Raw genomic sequence first — 18,877 nt, forward strand, 5'->3', positions numbered from 1 at the left:
GAAAGCAACGAGATACAACAATATCATCAGAAAAACATCCTTAGAAAGCAACGAGGTACAACAATATCAGCAGAAAAACATCCTTAGAAAGCAACAAGATCCAACAATATCAGCAGAAAAACATCCTTAGAAAGCAACGAGATCCAACAATATAGGCAGATAAACATCCTTAGAAAGCAACGAGATCCAACAATATCAGCAGAAAAACATCCTTAGAAAGCAACGAGATCCAACAATATCAGCAGAAAAACATCCTTAGAAAGCAACAAGATCCAACAATATCAGCAGAAAAACATCCTTAGAAAGCAACAAGATCCAACAATATCAGCAGAAAAACATCCTTAGAAAGCAACAAGATCCAACAATATCAGCAGAAAAACATCCTTAGAAAGCAACGAGATCCAACAATATCAGCAGAAAAACATCCTTAGAAAGCAACAAGATCCAACAATATCAGCAGAAAAACATCCTTAGAAAGCAACGAGATACAACAATATGAGCAGATAAACATCCTTAGAAAGCAACGAGATACAACAATATCATCAGAAAAACATCCTTAGAAAGCAACGAGATACAACAATATCATCAGATAAACATCCTTAGAAAGCACCGAGATCCAACAATATCAGCAGAAAAACATCCTTAGAAAGCAACGAGATACAACAATATCAGCAGAAAAACATCCTTAGAAAGCAACGAGATCCAACAATATCATCAGAAAAACATCCTTAGAAAGCAACGAGATCCAACAATATCATCAGAAAAACATCCTTAGAAAGCAACGAGATACAACAATATCATCAGATAAACATCCTTAGAAAGCAGCGAGATCCAACAATATCAGCAGAAAAACATCCTTAGAAAGCAACGAGATCCAACAACATCAGCAGATAAACATCCTTAGAAAGCAACGAGATCCAACAATATCATCAGAAAATCATCCTTAGAAAGCAACGAGATCCAACAATATCAGCAGAAAAACATCCTTAGAAAGCAACGAGATACAACAATATGAGCAGATAAACATCCTTAGAAAGCAACGAGATACAACAATATCATCAGAAAAACATCCTTAGAAAGCAACGAGATCCAATAACATCATCAGAAAAACATCCTTAGAAAGCAACGAGATACAACAATATCAGCAGAAAAACATCCTTAGAAAGCAACGAGATCCAACAATATCAGCAGAAAAACATCCTTAGAAAGCAACGAGATCCAACAATATCATCAGAGCTGTGTTGGAAAGATGTGTGAAGAGGTTAGATGTGGAGCTACTCTGTTCCTGCCCTCCGCTCCAGTAGATGTTACGGACATGAGCGAGAGACGGTTTCTTACCTAGTACTCCGACGCGGTAGTTCAGGGTGATCACGATGACGTTCCCGTAGCTGGCCAGGACGCTCCCGTCGATCATATTCCCGGTCCCCTCCATGTAGGATCCCCCGTGGATGTACACCATCACCGGTTTGGCCCCGGTGTCTCGTATGTCTGGAAGAGTTGTTTACCATTAACACATTCACATTGCCATCCTCTCTCTCGTCCAGAGCAGCACGGGGTTAAACTCAAACACTCAGACAGAGAGCAGTGGGTGAAACACCACAGACACACACAGACACCTCCCAGGTACCAGCTACTCTACGCTGGGATTAAATCTAGGGCTCTGTCCAAAATGGGACACTATTTACTACATAGTGCACTACCTTTGGCCAGGGCCCCTAGACAGAAGTAGTAGACTATATAAGGAACATGATGCCATTTCAGACACACCCCCAAGTCAAAAACCCAGTTTGGATAGAAAAAGATTAGACTGTGTCATGATTTGACTTCCATTTCAAGACAGATGAATGTTAAGTCATCATGTCGGGGAAAAGGAGAATCTGTCACCAGTCAACAGCACTTGGGCTGGCGATGTAGCTGGATGTTGTACAGTACCTTAGAATTCTCCTCGGGTGAGTCTAGCTACAGCGTTATAATCCAATTGTGTCTTGTTTTGGCCCCCAGGAGGCCAGCTTGCTTCCCAATGAAGAGCATTATCTGTTCTGATGACATACCTGACACCCTAACCTAATAATCACTGCTTATGCCAGCCACTGTTGACAGTAATATGTAACCTAGTCAACTAATAGACACAGCTGTTTGTCTGCTACTGTACATGTTGTATGTACATACAGGATATACTACATGCATATAGTATAATACAGTACAGTATATGAAGCAGAATATACTACATGCATATAGTATAATACAGTACAGTATATGAAGCAGGATATTATATTGGGGTGGCAGGTAGCCTAGTGGTTTGAGTGTCGAACCCCCGAGCTGACAAGGTAAACATCTGTCGTTCTGCCCCTGAACAAGGCAGTTAACCCACTGCTCCTAGGCCGTCATTGTAAATAAGAATTTGTTCTTAACTGACTTGCCTAGTTAAATAAAGGTACAATTAATTGTCTAGTAAATGAATGAGCTAGTGGACAAAGCTAAGCTTGTCTACATGCAGGTCAACTGTAGGACTAAGCGCAGCTATCAAAGTTAACGTTATCTACTATATTGCAGACCTAGCAGAGGTCTGTGATGCATTTCCATGGTGTATGAAATGTCCCCTCATGTTTAAGTTTTTCAGAATAAGGCTTTGATTCATAGCTTAGTCGGCCCTAGAGCACCTGAGAGATAAAATCATTCTGGAAGCTTAGTGGAAGAAAAAGGCCCCTCTCTCACACTCTCAATATGTCTCTCACAGGTTCTCTCTCACACTGCCTCCACTATCTCTCTATATCTGTCTCTCACGGTTCTCTCTCACACTGCCTCCACTATCTCTCTATATCTGTCTCTCACGGTTCTCTCTCACACTGCCTCCACTATCTCTCTATATGTCTCTCACGGTTCTCTCTCACACTGCTTCCCCTATGTTTAACCCCCTCTCTCTCCTCTTCCTCTCTCTCTCCCCACTCTCTCTCTCTCTCTCTCCCCTCTCTCTCTCTCTCTCTCCCCTCTTCCTCTCTCTCTCCCCTCTTCCTCTCTCTCTCCCCTCTTCCTCTCTCTCCCTCCTCTCTCTGTGGCTGTTTACCTCAGCCTTAAGAAAGGAGAGAAAAAGAGTGAGAGAGAGAGAAAGAAAGAAAAGGAGAGGGCAAAACAGAGAGAGAGAGAGAGCCATTGGATTGTAATTCAGAAAGACTATATTGTATTCAGGTTGTCATGGCGACGGCAAGCCGAAATTCAGAATCCTCAAGAAGGGCTAATCAGGGACACCATCCTCCTGAATATAGAGTCTGAATATATTGCATCTGCTGGAGCACACACACAATCACACACACTACCCACACGCTCCTGTCCTTGTATGGTAAAGGAATATTGTGTATACATGGTATCTCTTTATTTATGGGTTTCTTCATCTATCTAGCTGGTATCTGGGAGGCCTTGGCTAAAAAATCATTTACAAAGCCACACTCCACACAGACACTTAATTCAAACAAGAAGAGGATGAGGAGCAGGAGGAGGCGGAGTAGGAAAAGGAGAGGGAGGAGGAGAAGAGGAAGGAGGAGGAAGAGAGGAGGGAGGAGGAGGAGGAGGAGGAGAGGGAGGAGAAGGAGAAGAGGAAGGAGGAGGAGGAGTAGGGGGGGAGTATGGGGAAGAGAGGGAGGAGGAGGAGAAGAGGGAGGAGGAGGAGTAGGGGGAGGAGGAGGAGAAGGAGGAGTAGGGGGAGGAGGAGTAGGGGGAGGAGGGGGAGGAGTAGGGGGAGGAGGTGTAGAGAAGGAGGAGAGGGAGGAGGAGGAGGGGAGAGGGAGGAGGAGGGGGGAGGAGGAGGAGAGAGGGAGGAGGAAGAGTAGGAGAAGGAGGAGGAGGAAAGGGAGGAGGAGGAGGAGAGGGAGAGGGAGGAGGAGGAGGAGATGGAGGGGGAGGAGGAAGGAGGGAGGAGGAGGAGGAGAGAGGGAGGAGGACGAGGAGGAGGAGGAGAGAGGGAGGAGGAGGAGGAGGAGAGAGGGAGGAGGAGGAGGAGGAAAATAAGGAGGAGGAAGAGGGAGGGAGGAGGGGGAGAAGGAAGAGGAGGAGTAGAGGGAGGGGGAAGAGGAGGAGAGGGAGGAGGAGGAGAGGGAGGAGGCAGGAGAAGGAGGAGGAAGAAGAAGAAGAGGGAGGGAGAGAGGGAGGGAGGGAGAAGAGGAGGCAAAGGAGAAGAGGGAGGAGGAGGAGGAGAGGGAAGTGGAAGAGGGGGAGAAGGAAGAGGAGAAGGAGAGGGAGGAGGAGGAGAGGGAGGGAGGGAGGAGAGGGAGGAGGAAGAGGAAGGGAGGGAGGGAGGGAGGGAGGGAGGGAGGGAGGAAGAGGGAGGGAGGGATGGAGGGAGGGAGGGAGGGAGGGAGGGAGGGAGGGAGGGAGGGAGGGAGGGAGGGAGGGAGGGAGGGAGGGAGGAGGAGGAGGAGGAAGAGGAGGAGGAGAGGGAGGAGAGCGAGGAGAAGGAGAGGGAGGGAGGGAGGAGGAGGAGGTTGGAGGAAGAGGAGGAGAGGGAGGAGAAGGAGGAGAGGGAAGGAGGGAGGAGGAGAGGGAGGGAGGGAGGAGGAGGAGGGAGGAGGAAGAGAGAGGAGAAGTGAATGCATGGGGTACATAAGCAAGAGAGAAAGAGAGAGAGAACAATCCAGAGCCACACGAGACCCACAGAGGAGCACAGATACAAAGGAAATGGAAAAGAAAGGCAGGCAGGAAAGGAGGAAGGAAGGAGAAATAAGAAAAGAGATTAGTCATGTCAATGTTATCGGTTGCCTCTTTTGTTGATTCACATCATGTTCCCATGACTACGGGGTAGATATCACCGTGGGAATGTCAACGTTCCACAACAGTTCACCTGATCTATCGTTTTATTGACCAGATTAGATTGATTACTGATGTGTCACAGATCAGGTGGATGTATTGTATTTGCTGTCACAGATCAGGTGGATGTATTGTATTTGCTGTCACAGATCAGGTGGATGTATTGTATTTGCTGTCACAGATCATGTGGATGTATTGTATTTGGTGTCACAGACATGAGTGCAGTAATACAGAACATCAGGGATAATGCTCCCTTTATATTCCATGTTAATCTTTCTTTCTATTTTTACAGAGAAAAGCATAATCGGTATGGAAGCTTGTTCCTTACTGCGTCATGTGGCTTCGCGGTACAGTAATGATGTCACTAGTTGATTGTAACCAATGAGGTACACTAAAACCGTCATTAGTATTTGTGACTTAAACCTCATAGATCTCTGATTTTTGACTCACTATGTCTGGAACGTAAAAACATAATTAAAACAAATCACACTTTACAATTCATACACAAAGTTCTGTAGGACTGTAGGCTATATGCTGTATGCTAGGGGCAGAAAAGAGAGATTAGGTTAATTACATACCTAATAAACACAATTCATATCTGACAGTGAATATAATGAACATAAAATCTAATTTCACTGTTAACTCAATGACCTGAACAAGGAATAAACATGAAAAAACCAAAGTGCAAAACAATGGCAGATTTTGAAATGTGCTTGATGACACACACACACACACACACACACACACGACAAAGAGGAGAAAATACCCTACATAGAGAGAGGACAGGGGAGAAAATACCCTACAGAGAGAGAGGACAGAGGAGAAAATACCCTACAGAGAGGAGAAAATACCCTACAGAGAGGAGAAAATACCCTACATAGAGAGGACAGAGGAGAAAATACCCTACAGAGAGAGGACAGAGGAGAAAATACCATACAGAGAGGAGAAAATACCCTACAGAGAGGAGAAAATACCCTACAGAGAGAGGACAGAGGAGAACATACCCTACAGAGAGAGGACATAGGAGAAAATACCCTACAGAGAGAGGACAGAGGAGAAAATACCCTACAGAGAGAGGACAGAGGAGAAAATTCCCTACAGAGAGGAGAAAATACCCTACAGAGAGAGGACAGAGGAGAAAATACCCTACAGAGAGAGAGGACAGAGGAGAAAATACCCTACAGAGAGAGGACAGAGGAGAAAATACCCTACAGAGAGGAGAAAAAACCCTACAGAGAGAGGACAGAGGAGAGAATACCCTAAAGAGAGAGGACAGAGGAGAAAATACCCTACAGAGAGGAGAAAATACCCTACAGAGAGAGGACAGAGGAGAGAATACCTTACAGAGAGAGGACAGAGGAGAAAATACCCTACAGAGAGAGGACAGAGGAGAAAATACCCTACAGAGAGAGAGGACAGAGGAGAAAATACCCTACAGAGAGGAGAAAATACCCTACAGAGAGAGGACAGAGGAAAGAATACCCTACATAGAGAGGACAGAGGAGAAAATACCCTACAGAGAGGAGAAAATACCCTACAGAGAGGAGAAAATACCCTACAGAGAGAGGACAGAGGAGAAAATACCCTACAGAGAGAGGACAGAGGAGAAAATACCCTACATAGAGAGGACAGAGGAGAAAATACCCTACAGAGAGGAGAAAATACCCTACAGAGAGGAGAAAATTCCCTACAGAGAGGAGAAAATTCCCTACAGAGAGGAGAAAATACCCTACAGAGAGAGGACAGAGGAGAAAATACCCTACAGAGAGGAGAAAATACCCTACAGAGAGAGAACAGAGGAAATAATACCCTATAGAGAGGAGAAAATACCCTACAGAGAGGAGAAAATACCCTACAGAGAGAGGACAGAGGAGAAAATACCCTACAGAGAGAGAGGACAGAGGAGAAAATACCCTACAGAGAGAGGACAGAGTAGAGAATACCCTACAGAGAGGAGAAAATACCCTACAGAGAGAGGACAGAGGAAAGAATACCCTACAGAGAGAGGACAGAGGAGAAAATACCCTACAGAGAGAGAGGACAGAGGAGAAAATACCCTACAGAGAGAGGACAGAGGAGAGAATACCCTACAGAGAGAGGACAGAGGAGAGAATACCCTACAGAGAGAGGACAGAGGAGAAAATACCCTACAGAGAGGAGAAAATACCCTACAGAGAGAGGACAGAGGAAAGAATACCCTACAGAGAGAGGACAGAGGAGAAAATACCCTACAGAGAGAGAGGACAGAGGAGAAAATACCCTACAGAGAGAGGACAGAGGAGAGAATACCCTACAGAGAGAGGACAGATGAGAAAATACCCTACAGAGAGGAGAAAATACCCTACAGAGAGAGGACAGAGGAGAAAATACCCTACAGAGAGAGGACAGAGGAGAGAATACCCTACAGAGAGGAGAAAATACCCTACAGAGAGGAGAAAATACCCTACAGAGAGGAGAAAACACCCTACAGAGAGAGGACAGAGGAGATAATACCCTACAGAGAGAGAGGCAAGAGGAGAAAATACCCTATAGAGAGAGGACAGAGGAGAAAATACCCTACAGAGAGAGGACAGAGGAGATAATACCCTACAGAGAGAGAGGCAAGAGGAGAAAATACCCTACAGAGAGAGGACAGATGAGAAAATATCCTACAGAGAGAGGACAGAGGAGATAATACCCTAAAGAGAGAGAGGCCAGAGGAGAAAATACCCTACAGAGAGAGGACAGAGGAGAAAATACCCTACAGAGAGAGGACAGAGGAGAAAATACCCTACAGAGAGAGAGGACAGAGGAGAGAATACCCTACAGAGAGAGAGGCAAGAGGAGAAAATACCCTACAGAGAGAGGACAGAGGAGAAAATACCCTACAGAGAGGAGAAAATACCCTACATAGAGAGGGCAGAGGAGAAAATACCCTACAGAGCGGAGAAAATACCCTACAGAGAGGAGAAAATACCCTACAGAGAGGAGAAAATACCCTACAGAGAGAGGAAAGAGGAGAAAATACCCTACAGAGAGAGGACAGAGGAGAAAATACCCTACAGAGAGAGAGGACAGAGGAGAAAATACCCTACAGAGAGGAGAAAATACCCTACAGAGAGAGGACAGAGGAGAGAAATACCCTGCAGAGAGGAGAAAATACCCTACAGAGAGAGGACAGAGGAGAAAATACCCTACAGAGAGGAGAAAATACCCTACAGAGAGAGGACAGAGGAGAAAATACCCTACAGAGAGGAGAAAATACCCTACAGAGAGAGGACAGAGGAGAAAATACCCTACAGAGAGGAGAAAATACCCTACATAGAGAGAGGACAGAGGAGAAAATACCCTACAGATAGAGGACAGAGGAGAAAATACCCTACAGAGAGGAGAAAATACCCTACAGAGAGAGGACAGAGGAGAAAATACCCTACAGAGAGGAGAAAATACCCTACAGAGAGAGGACAGAGGAGAAAATACCCTACAGAGAGGGTAAAATACCCTACAGAGAGGAGAAAATACCCAAATACCCTACAGAGAGGAGAAAATACCCAAATACCCTACAGAGAGGAGAAAATACCCTACAGAGAGAGGACAGAGGAGAAAATACCCTACAGAGAGAGACAAGAGCAGAAAATCTAATCCTAAAGGGTTCCCAGTTCACTCAGGCTAAATGGAGGGGCGGGGACGGAGGGAAGAGAGGGAGGAGAGGGGATGCTCCCACACATAAACTTAGCAAAATAAAGAAACTTCCCTTTTTCAGGACCCCGTCTTTCAAAGATAATTCGTAAAAATCTAATTAACTGCACAGATCTTCATTGTAAAGGGTTTAAACACTGTTTCCCATGCTTGTTCAATGAACCATAAACAAGTAATGAACAAGCACCTGTGGAACGGTCGTTAAGATACTAATAGCTTACAGACTGTAGAGAATTAAGGCCACAGTTATGAAAACTTAGGACACTAAAGAGGCCTGTCTACTGACTCTGAAAAACACCAAAAGAAAGATGCCCAGGGTCACTGCTCATCTTCGTGAACGTGCCTTAGGCATGCTGAAAGGAGGCATCACACCTGCGGGACAGGTACAGGATGGCAACAACAACTGCCCGAGTTACACCAGGAACGCACAATCTTTCCATCAGTGCTCAGACTGTCCGCAATAGGCTGAGAGAGGCTGGACTGACGGCTTGTAGACCTATTGTAAGGCAGGTACTCACCAGACATCACTGGCAACAACATTGCCTAAGGGCACAAACCCAACGTCGCTGGACCAAACAGGACTGGCAAAAAGTGCTCTTCACTGACGAGTTGAGGTTTTGTCTCACCAGGGGTGATGGTCGGAGTCGCGTTTATCGTCGAAGGAATGAGCATTACACCGAGGCCTGTACTCTGGTACAGGATCGATTTGGAGGTGGAGGGTCCGTCATGGTCTGGGGCGGTGTGTCATAGCATCATCGGACTGAGCTTGTTGTCATTGCAGACAATCTCAACGCTGTGCTCTACAGGGAAGACATCCTCCTCCATCATGTGGTACCCTTCCTGCAAGGTCATCCTGACATGACCCTCCAGCATGACAATGCCACCAGCCATACTGCAAGACAGGAATGCCAGTGTTCTGCCATGGCCAGCAAAGAGCCCGGATCTCAATCCCATTGGCACGTCTGGGACCTGTTATGGCTAGAGCCATTCCCCCCAGAAATGTCCAGGAACTTGCAGGTGCCTTGGTGGAAGAGTGGGGTAACATCTCACAGCAAGAACTGGCAAATCTGGTGCAGTCCATGAGGAGGAGATGCACTGCAGTACTTAATGCAGCTGGTGGCCACACCAGATACTGACTGTTGCTTTTGATTTTGACCCCCCATTTATTCAGGGACACATTATTCCATTTCTGTTAGTCACATGTGTAACAGCATTCCTCCTCCTCTTCTGAGGAGGAGAAGCGAGAAGGATCGGAGGACCAATGCGCAGCGTGGTAAGTGTCCATAACGTTTATTTAAAGACATAAACTGAACACTACAAAACAATAAACGTGAAACTAACAAAACCGAAACAGTACTGTGTGGCAACAAACACTCACACGGAAACAAACACCCACCACTCAAAAGTGAAACCCAGGCTACCTAAGTATGATTCTCAATCAGAGGCAACTAACGACACCTGCCTCTGATTGAGAACCATACTAGGCTGAACTCAAAACCCCAACATAGAAAAACACACATAGACTGCCCACCCCAACTCACGCCCTGACCATACTAAATAAAGACAAAACAAAGGAAATAAAGGTCAGAACGTGACAACAGGTCTGTGGAACTTTTAGTTTATGTCTCAGTCGTTGAATCTTGTTATGTTCATACAAATATTTACACATGTTAAGTTTGCTGAAAATAAACAAAGTTGACAGTGAGAGGACGTTTTGCTGAGTTTAGATCAGAAACACAGAGACATGTAGATGGGTGAAATACCACAGTGTGACATCACAGCAGCAAGATCTATAACCTGTTGCCACAAGAAAAGGTCAACCAGTGAAGAACAAACACCATTGTAAATACAACCCATATTTATGTTTATTTATTTTCCCTTTTGTACTTTAAACATTTGTACATCGTTACAACACTGCATATATATATACATAATATGACATTTGTAATGTCTTTATTCTTTTGGAACTTCTATGAGTGTAATGTTTACTGTTCATTTATATTGTTAATTTCACTTATTTATATCATCTTCTTCATTTGTGTGTGTGTGTGTGTGGGGGGGGGGGGGTTATGTGTGTGTGTATGTGTGTATGTGTGTGTGTGTGCGTGTGTGTGCGTGTGCTTGTGTGTGTGTGTGTATGTGTGTGTGTGTGTGTGTGGGGGGGGTTATGTGTGTGTGTATGTGTGTATGTGTGTGTGCGTGTGTGTGCGTGTGCTTGTGTGTGTGTGTGTGTGTGTGTGTGTGTGTGTGTGTGTGTGTGTGTGTGTGTGTGTGTGTGTGTGTGTGTGTGTGTGTGTGTGTGTGTGGTGTGTGTGTGTGTGTGTGTGTGTGGGGGGGGGTTTATGTGTGTGTGTATGTGTGTGTGTGTGTGCGTGTGCGTGTGCTTGTGTGTGTGTGTGTGTCAGTGGAGAGTAGGGTAGAGTAGAGTAGGGTCTTTGGATACCTGTCAGAGCCACTCAGTAGGAGGCCTGGCTGGATGAGACCGCTCTCTCTCTCTTCTCTCTCTCACCCCCCCACTCACTCTCACACACACGCACGTACGTAGAGTAGAGTAGGGTCTTTGGATACCTGTCAGAGCCACTCAGTAGGAGGCCTGGCTGGATGAGACCGCTCTCTCTCTCTTCTCTCTCTCACCCCCCCACTCACTCTCACACACACGCACGTACGTAGAGTAGAGTAGGTTCTTTGGATACCTGTCAGAGCCACTCAGTAGGAGGCCTGGCTGGATGAGACCGCTCTCTCTCTCTTCTCTCTCTCACCCTCCTCCTTCACTCACAAACACAGGAAGTCAGTCAATGACAGCCATAAATCTAAAGCCAAGGCCCCAGCCTTATCACCCAGCCCTATCACCCAGCCTTATCACCCAGCCCTATCACCCAGCCCTATCACCCATCCCTATCACCCATCCCTGTCACCCAGCACTATCACCCAGCCTTATCACCCATCCCTATCACCCAGCCCTGTCACCCAGCCCTGTCACCCAGCCCTATCACCCAGCCCTATCACCTAGCCCTATCACCCATCCCTGTCACCCAGCCCTATCACCTAGCCCTATCACCCAGCCCTATCACCCATCCCTATCATCCAGACCTATCACCCATCCCCATCACCCATCCCTATCACCCAGCCCTATCACCCATCCCTATCACCCAGCCCTATCACCCAGCCCTGTCACCCAGCCCTGTCACCCAGCCCTATCACCCAGCCCTGTTACTCCAGAGTGGGTAGAGACAATGAGAGAGGAGAGATAAGAGTGTGGCTCCACTTACTAAAACATGGCAACAGTCAGTGGGGATCAGTGTTGTAGGCTGTGGGCATTCCTCAGTGTGTCAGTCAGTATGGATCAGTGTTGTAGACTGTGGACATTCCTCAGTGTGTCAGTCAGTATGGATCAGTGTTGTAGGCTGTGGACATTCCTCAGTGTGTCAGTCAGTATGAATCAGTGTTGTAGGCTGTGGGCATTCCTCAGTTTGTCAGTCAGTATGGATCAGTGTTGTAGGCTGTGGGCATTCCTCAGTGTGTCAGTCAGTATGGATCAGTGTTGTAGGCTGTGGGCATTCCTCAGTGTGTCAGTCAGTATGGATCAGTGTTGTAGACTGTGGACATTCCTCAGTGTGTCAGTCAGTATGGATCAGTGTTGTAGGCTGTGGGCATTCCTCAGTGTGTCAGTCAGTATGGATCAGTGTTGTAGGTTGTGGGCATTCCTCAGTGTGTCAGTCAGTATGGATCAGTGTTGTAGGCTGTGGACATTCCTCAGTGTGTCAGTCAGTATGGATCAGTGTTGTAGGTTGTGGGCATTCCTCAGTGTGTCAGTCAGTATGGATCAGTGTTCCCATTTATTAAAGTGGCTGGAGTTGAGTCAGTGTCAGTGTGTTGGCAGCAGCCACTCAGTGTTAGTGGTGGCTGTTTAACAGTCTGATGGCCTTGAGATAGAAGCTGTTTTTCAGTCTCTCGGTCCCAGCTTTGATGCACCTGTACTGACCTCGCCTTCTGGATGATAGCGGGGTGAACAGGCAGTGGCTCGGGTGGTTGATGTCCTTGATGATCTTTATGGCCTTCCTGTGACATCGGGTGGTGTAGGTGTCCTGGAGGGCAGGTAGTTTGCCCCCGGTGATGCGTTGTGCAGACCTCACTACCCTCTGGAGAGCCTTACGGTTGAGGGCGGTGCAGTTGCCATACCAGGCGGTGATACAGCCCGCCAGGATGCTCTCGATTGTGCATCTGTAGAAGTTTGTGAGTGCTTTTGGTGACAAGCCGAATTTCTTCAGCCTCCTGAGGTTGAAGAGGCGCTGCTGCGCCTTCTTCACGATGCTGTCTGTGTGAGTGGACCAATTCAGTTTGTCTGTGATGTGTATGCCGAGGAACTTAAAACTTGCTACCCTCTCCACTACTGTTCCATCGATGTGGATAGGGGGGTGTTCCCTCTGCTGTTTCCTGAAGTCCACAATCATCTCCTTAGTTTTGTTGACGTTGAGTGTGAGGTTGTTTTCCTGACACCACACTCCGAGGGCCCTCACCTCCTCCCTGTAGGCCGTCTCATCGTTGTTGGTAATCAAGCCTACCACTGTTGTGTCGTCCGCAAACTTGATGATTGAGTTGGAGGCGTGCGTGGCCACGCAGTCGTGGGTGAACAGGGAGTACAGGAGAGGGCTCAGAACGCAACCTTGTGGGGCCCCAGTGTTGAGGATCAGCGGGGAGGAGATGTTGTTGCCTACCCTCACCACCTGGGGGCGGCCCGTCAGGAAGTCCAGTACCCAGTTGCACAGGGCGGGGTCGAGACCCAGGGTCTCGAGCTTGATGACGAGCTTGGAGGGTACTATGGTGTTGAATGCCGAGCTGTAGTCGATGAACAGCATTCTCACATAGGTATTCCTCTTGTCCAGATGGGTTAGGGCAGTGTGCAGTGTGGTTGAGATTGCATCGTCTGTGGACCTATTTGGGCGGTAAGCAAATTGGAGTGGGTCTAGGGCTGCAGTGAAGGAGAGACCGCATGTTTTCGTTGCAGGCCGTGTCAGTGGCACTGTATTGTCCTCAAAGCGGGCAAAAAAGTTATTTAGTCTGCCTGGGAGCAAGACATCCTGGTCCGTGACTGGGCTGGGTTTCTTCCTGTAGTCCGTGATTGACTGTAGACCCTGCCACATGCCTCTTGTGTCTGAGCCGTTGAATTGAGATTCTACTTTGTCTCTGTACTGGCGCTTAGCTTGTTTGATAGCCTTGCGGAGGGAATAGCTGCACTGTTTGTATTCGGTCATGTTACCAGACACCTTGCCCTGATTAAAAGCAGTGGTTCGCGCTTTCAGTTTCACACGAATGCTGCCATCAATCCACGGTTTCTGGTTAGGGAATGTTTTAATCGTTGCTATGGGAACGACATCTTCAACGCACGTTCTAATGAACTCGCACACCGAATCAGCGTATTCGTCAATGTTGTTATCTGACGCAATACGAAACATCTCCCAGTCCACGTGATGGAAGCAGTCTTGGAGTGTGGAGTCAGCTTGGTCGGACCAGCGTTGGACAGACCTCAGCGTGGGAGCCTCTTGTTTTAGTTTCTGTCTGTAGGCAGGGATCAACAAAATGGTGGGAGAGGAGAGAGGGAGGGAAAGATGGAGAAGAGAGATGGAAGGAGAGATGCAGGGAGACGAGAGATGGAGGGAGAGATTGGGAAGAGGAGAGATAGAGGGAGATATGAAGGGAGAGGAGAGATGGACGGAAAGATGTAGAAGTTAGATGGAGGGAGAGGAGAGATGGAGGGAGAGATGGAGAGATGGAGGGAGAGATGAAGTGAGAGGAGAGATGGAGAAGAGAGATAGAGGGAGAGGAGAGATGGAGGGATAGATGGAGGTAGAGATGGAGGGAGAGATTGAGAGAGGAGAGATGGGGAGAGGAGAGATATAGGGATATATGGAGGGGAGAAGAGAGAGAGGGAGAGATGGAGGGGAGATGAGAGATAGAGGGAGAGATGGAGGGAGAGATTGAGAGAGGAGAGATGGGGAGAGGAGAGATGGAGGGGAGAGGAGAGAGAGGAGAGATGGGGAGAGGAGAGATAGAAGGAGATATGGAGGGGAGAAGAGAGAGAGGGAGAGATGGAGGGGAGATGAGAGATAGAGGGAGAGATGGAGGGGAGATGAGAGATAGAGGGAGAGATTGAGGTGAGATGAGAGATAGAGTGGAGAAGAGAGATGGAGGAGAAGACAGATGGTGGAGAGATGGATGGAAAGATGAGGAGAGATGGAGAAAGAGGAGCACCTTGATACTTCAGAGGACTTTTCAACATGTCAGAACTTTCAACAGTGCTGATATTTGATATTTTGCGTAACAGATGCATTATCTCTCCATTTTGTAATTAATTTTAATTTCTAAAGTGACTATGCAATAAATCTGTAAGGAATTCAGTATAGTGTGTGTTTCGATGGGTGTGTGTGTGTGTTTCGATGGGTGTGTGTGTGTGTTTCGATGGGTGTTTTGATGGGTGTGTGTGTGTGTTTCGATGGGTGTGTGTGTGTGTTTCGATGGGTGTGTGTGTGTGTGTTTTGATGGGTGTGTGTGTGTGTTTCGATGGGTGTGTGTGTGTGTGTTTCGATGGGTGTGCGTGTGTGTATCGATGGGTGTGTGTGACGTCTCTGCACGCCTATTCCCCCGATCTTGACATCTCAACTGGAAACTGGATGGTTTGAATGACCTTTGTGAGAGGGGGAGAAGGTGCTATCCTCCACCCCAGAATCCCAGCCGGTGTGTTTATGCATTAAAGATGGTGTAGCTAACGCCACAGACACAGCCTTTGATGTTCTCTGTGAAGCCAGGCCCCTGGAAGGGATAGGGCAGCAGGAGAGAGAGGGAGGGGGACGGAGGGAGGGAGGGTTCAATCGAGAGAGTGGGAGAAAGCAGAGTGAGAGAGAAAGAGGGACAAAGGAAGAAAATAACTATATAACTCTCAGTCTATAACCTAGACTCCCCTCTCAGTCTATAACCTAGACTCCCCTCTCAGTCTATAACCTAGACTCCCCGCTCAGTCTACAACACAGACTCCCCTCTCAGTCAATAACCCAGACCCTCCTCCCAGTCTACAAACAGGACCCTCCTCCCAGTCTACAACCAGGACGCTCCTCCCAGTCTACAACCAGGACCCTCCTCCCAGTCTGTAACCCAGACCCTCCTCTCAGTGTATAACCCAGACCCTCCTACCAGTCTGTAACCCAGACCCTCCTCCCAGTCTACAACCCAGACCCTCCTCCCAGTCTACAACCCAGACCCTCCTCCCAGTCTACAACCCAGACCCTCCTTCCAGTCTATAACCCAGACCCTCCTCTCAGTCTACAACCCAGACCATTCTCTCAGCCCTGTAAACAGTAGTTCAGCTAGATCTCTATACATTACAGTCTACTGCTGAGGTTCCGTCTTTCACACTCAGACCCCGAGGACAGTTGTTAGCCCCCTGAGCTAAAGGCTAGCCTCTTAGGAGTGGGGTTGAAGACCCAGATGGGTTAGTCTTATGTTACACGTCGGTGTTCCACGGTAAAATAATCACAGTGCTGTATTACAAAAAAACAGTTCACTGCATGCCTCCCCTCGTACATGATATGGTCCATTCTTTATATGAAACATCAGCATTAGCATGGTTTCACGTTCCCGTTAATACTACGCCATTGAAGGCTATAAAAGGAAAGCAGAAACAGCAGCAGCCTTTCTTACTCAGTAACAGATCAGCCATTACAGCTGTGATCCTAATCTTGGAAAGGGGCTAAACAGTACCGTTCCAAAAATATCTGGGCTTCAAGAGGCATAATTCCTCTTCTCTAAGACATCAGAGAGAATGGGATATTGTTGGGGCAGGGAGGGGAGGCCGTGTGTGTGTGTGTGTGTGTGTGTGTGTGTGTGTGTGTGTGTGTGTGTGTGTGTGTGTGTGTGTGTGTGTGTGTGTGTGTGTGTGTGTGTGTGTGTGTGCGTGTGTGTGTGTACGTGTGTGTGTGTGTGTGTGTGTGTGTGGCTGGCTGTGTTGGAGAAGGGATGCAGTGATGGCTGGATGGTGGAATTAATGTTAATCCCAACACAGGTGGAGCTCAGATCTCTGGCCCAGCTAGGCTGGGGAGATGGAGAGGGTGTGTTTGTGTATGATTGTGTACGATTGTTGAAGTGTGTGTGTTGTGTTGCGTGTAGGAGGGGTGGGGGTGGTCTGTGTGTGTGTGTGTGCTCCCTACTCCCTGATTAGAGCTCCAAGCATTTGGCAATCCAAGTCAAGTCAGTAACACACACATTCATTCCTCAACCTCAGCAGTGTGTGTGTGTGTGTGTGCGTGTGTGTGTGTGTGTGTGTGTGTGTGTGTGTGTGTGTGTGTGTGTGTGTGTGTGGAGGGGGGGGGGGATGGGGAGAGAGAGAGGCAGAGGCAGAGGCAGAGAGAGACACAGAGAGAGACACAGAGAGAGACACAGAGAGAGAGAGAGAGAGAGGCAGAGAGAGAGAGGCAGAGACAGAGACAGAGAGAGAGACAGTCCTTTAACCATTTGTACATTGTTAAAACACTGTATATACAGTGCCTTGCGAAAGTATTCGGCCCCCTTGAACTTTGCGACCTTTTGCCACATTTCAGGCTTCAAACATAAAGATATAAAACTGTATTTTTTTGTGAAGAATCAACAACAAGTGGGACACAATCATGAAGTGGAACGACATTTATTGGATATTTCAAACTTTTTTAACAAATCAAAAACTGAAAAATTGGGCGTGCAAAATTATTCAGCCCCCTTAAGTTAATACTTTGTAGCGCCACCTTTTGCTGCGATTACAGCTGTAAGTCGCTTGGGGTATGTCTCTATCAGTTTTGCACATCGAGAGACTGACATTTTTTCCCATTCCTCCTTGCAAAACAGCTCGAGCTCAGTGAGGTTGGATGGAGAGCATTTGTGAACAGCAGTTTTCAGTTCTTTCCACAGATTCTCGATTGGATTCAGGTCTGGACTTTGACTTGGCCATTCTAACACCTGGATATGTTTATTTTTGAACCATTCCATTGTAGATTTTGCTTTATGTTTTGGATCATTGTCTTGTTGGAAGACAAATCTCCGTCCCAGTCTCATGTCTTTTGCAGACTGCATCAGGTTTTCTTCCAGAATGGTCCTGTATTTGGCTCCATCCATCTTCCCATCAATTTTAACCATCTTCCCTGTCCCTGCTGAAGAAAAGCAGGCCCAAACCATGATGCTGCCACCACCATGTTTGACAGTGGGGATGGTGTGAGCTGTGTTGCTTTTACACCAAACATAACGTTTTGCATTGTTGCCAAAAAGTTAAATTTTGGTTTCATCTGACCAGAGCATCTTCTTCCACATGTTTGGTGTGTCTCCCAGGTGGCTTGTGGCAAACTTTAAACGACACTTTTTATGGATATCTTTAAGAAATGGCTTTCTTCTTGCCACTCTTCCATAAAGGCCAGATTTGTGCAATATACGACTGATTGTTGTCCTATGGACAGAGTCTCCCACCTCAGCTGTAGATCTCTGCAGTTCATCCAGAGTGATCATGGGCCTCTTGGCTGCATCTCTGATCAGTCTTCTCCTTGTATGAGCTGAAAGTTTAGAGGGACGGCCAGGTCTTGGTAGATTTGCAGTGGTCTGATGCTCCTTCCATTTCAATATTATCGCTTGCACAGTGCTCCTTGGGATGTTTAAAGCTTGGTAAATCTTTTTGTATCCAAATCCGGCTTTAAACTTCTTCACAACAGTATCTCGGACCTGCCTGGTGTGTTCCTTGTTCTTCATGATGCTCTCTGCGCTTTTAACGGACCTCTGAGACTATCACAGTGCAGGTGCATTTATTCGGAGACTTGATTACACACAGGTGGATTGTATTCATCATCATTAGTCATTTAGGTCAACATTGGATCATTCAGATATCCTCACTGAACTTCTGGAGAGAGTTTGCTGCACTGAAAGTAAAGGGGCTGAATAATTTTGCACGCCCAATTTTTCAGTTTTTGATTTGCTAAAAAAGTTTGAAATATCCAATAAATGTCCTTCCACTTCATGATTGTGTCCCACTTGTTGTTGATTCTTCACAAAAAAATACAGTTTTATATCTTTATGTTTGAAGCCTGAAATGTGGCAAAAGGTCGCAAAGTTCAAGGGGGCCGAATACTTTCGCAAGGCACTGTATATAATATGACATTTGTAATGTCTTTATTGTTTTGAAACTTCTGTATGTGTAATGTTTACTGTAAATTTTTTATTGTTTATTTCACTTTATATATTATCTACCTCACTTGCTTTGGCAATGTTAACACATGTTTCCCATGCCAATAAAGCCCTTGAATTGAATTGAATTGACAGAGAGAGAGACAGAGACAGAGGCAGAGAGAGAGGCAGAGAGAGAGGCAGACAGAGAGACAGAGAGAGAGACAGAGAGAGA

General features: G+C 46.8%; 1 protein-coding gene across 2 annotated transcripts in view; it reads right to left on the bottom strand.

Moving 5' to 3' along the window:
- LOC139366526 (neuroligin-3-like) overlaps window positions 1-18,877 on the bottom strand; it is a 298,176-nt gene that overhangs the window by 242,852 nt on the left and 36,447 nt on the right. For both annotated transcript variants that reach the window (XM_071104129.1, XM_071104128.1), the window contains one exon: window positions 1,339-1,488. In XM_071104129.1, coding sequence (XP_070960230.1) covers window positions 1,339-1,488 — 150 coding nt within the window. The remainder of the gene's footprint in view (window positions 1-1,338; window positions 1,489-18,877) is intronic.

This window comes from Oncorhynchus clarkii, chromosome 14 (assembly GCF_045791955.1).
Source record: "Oncorhynchus clarkii lewisi isolate Uvic-CL-2024 chromosome 14, UVic_Ocla_1.0, whole genome shotgun sequence".
In the NCBI taxonomy this organism is placed as follows: Eukaryota; Metazoa; Chordata; class Actinopteri; order Salmoniformes; family Salmonidae; genus Oncorhynchus; species Oncorhynchus clarkii.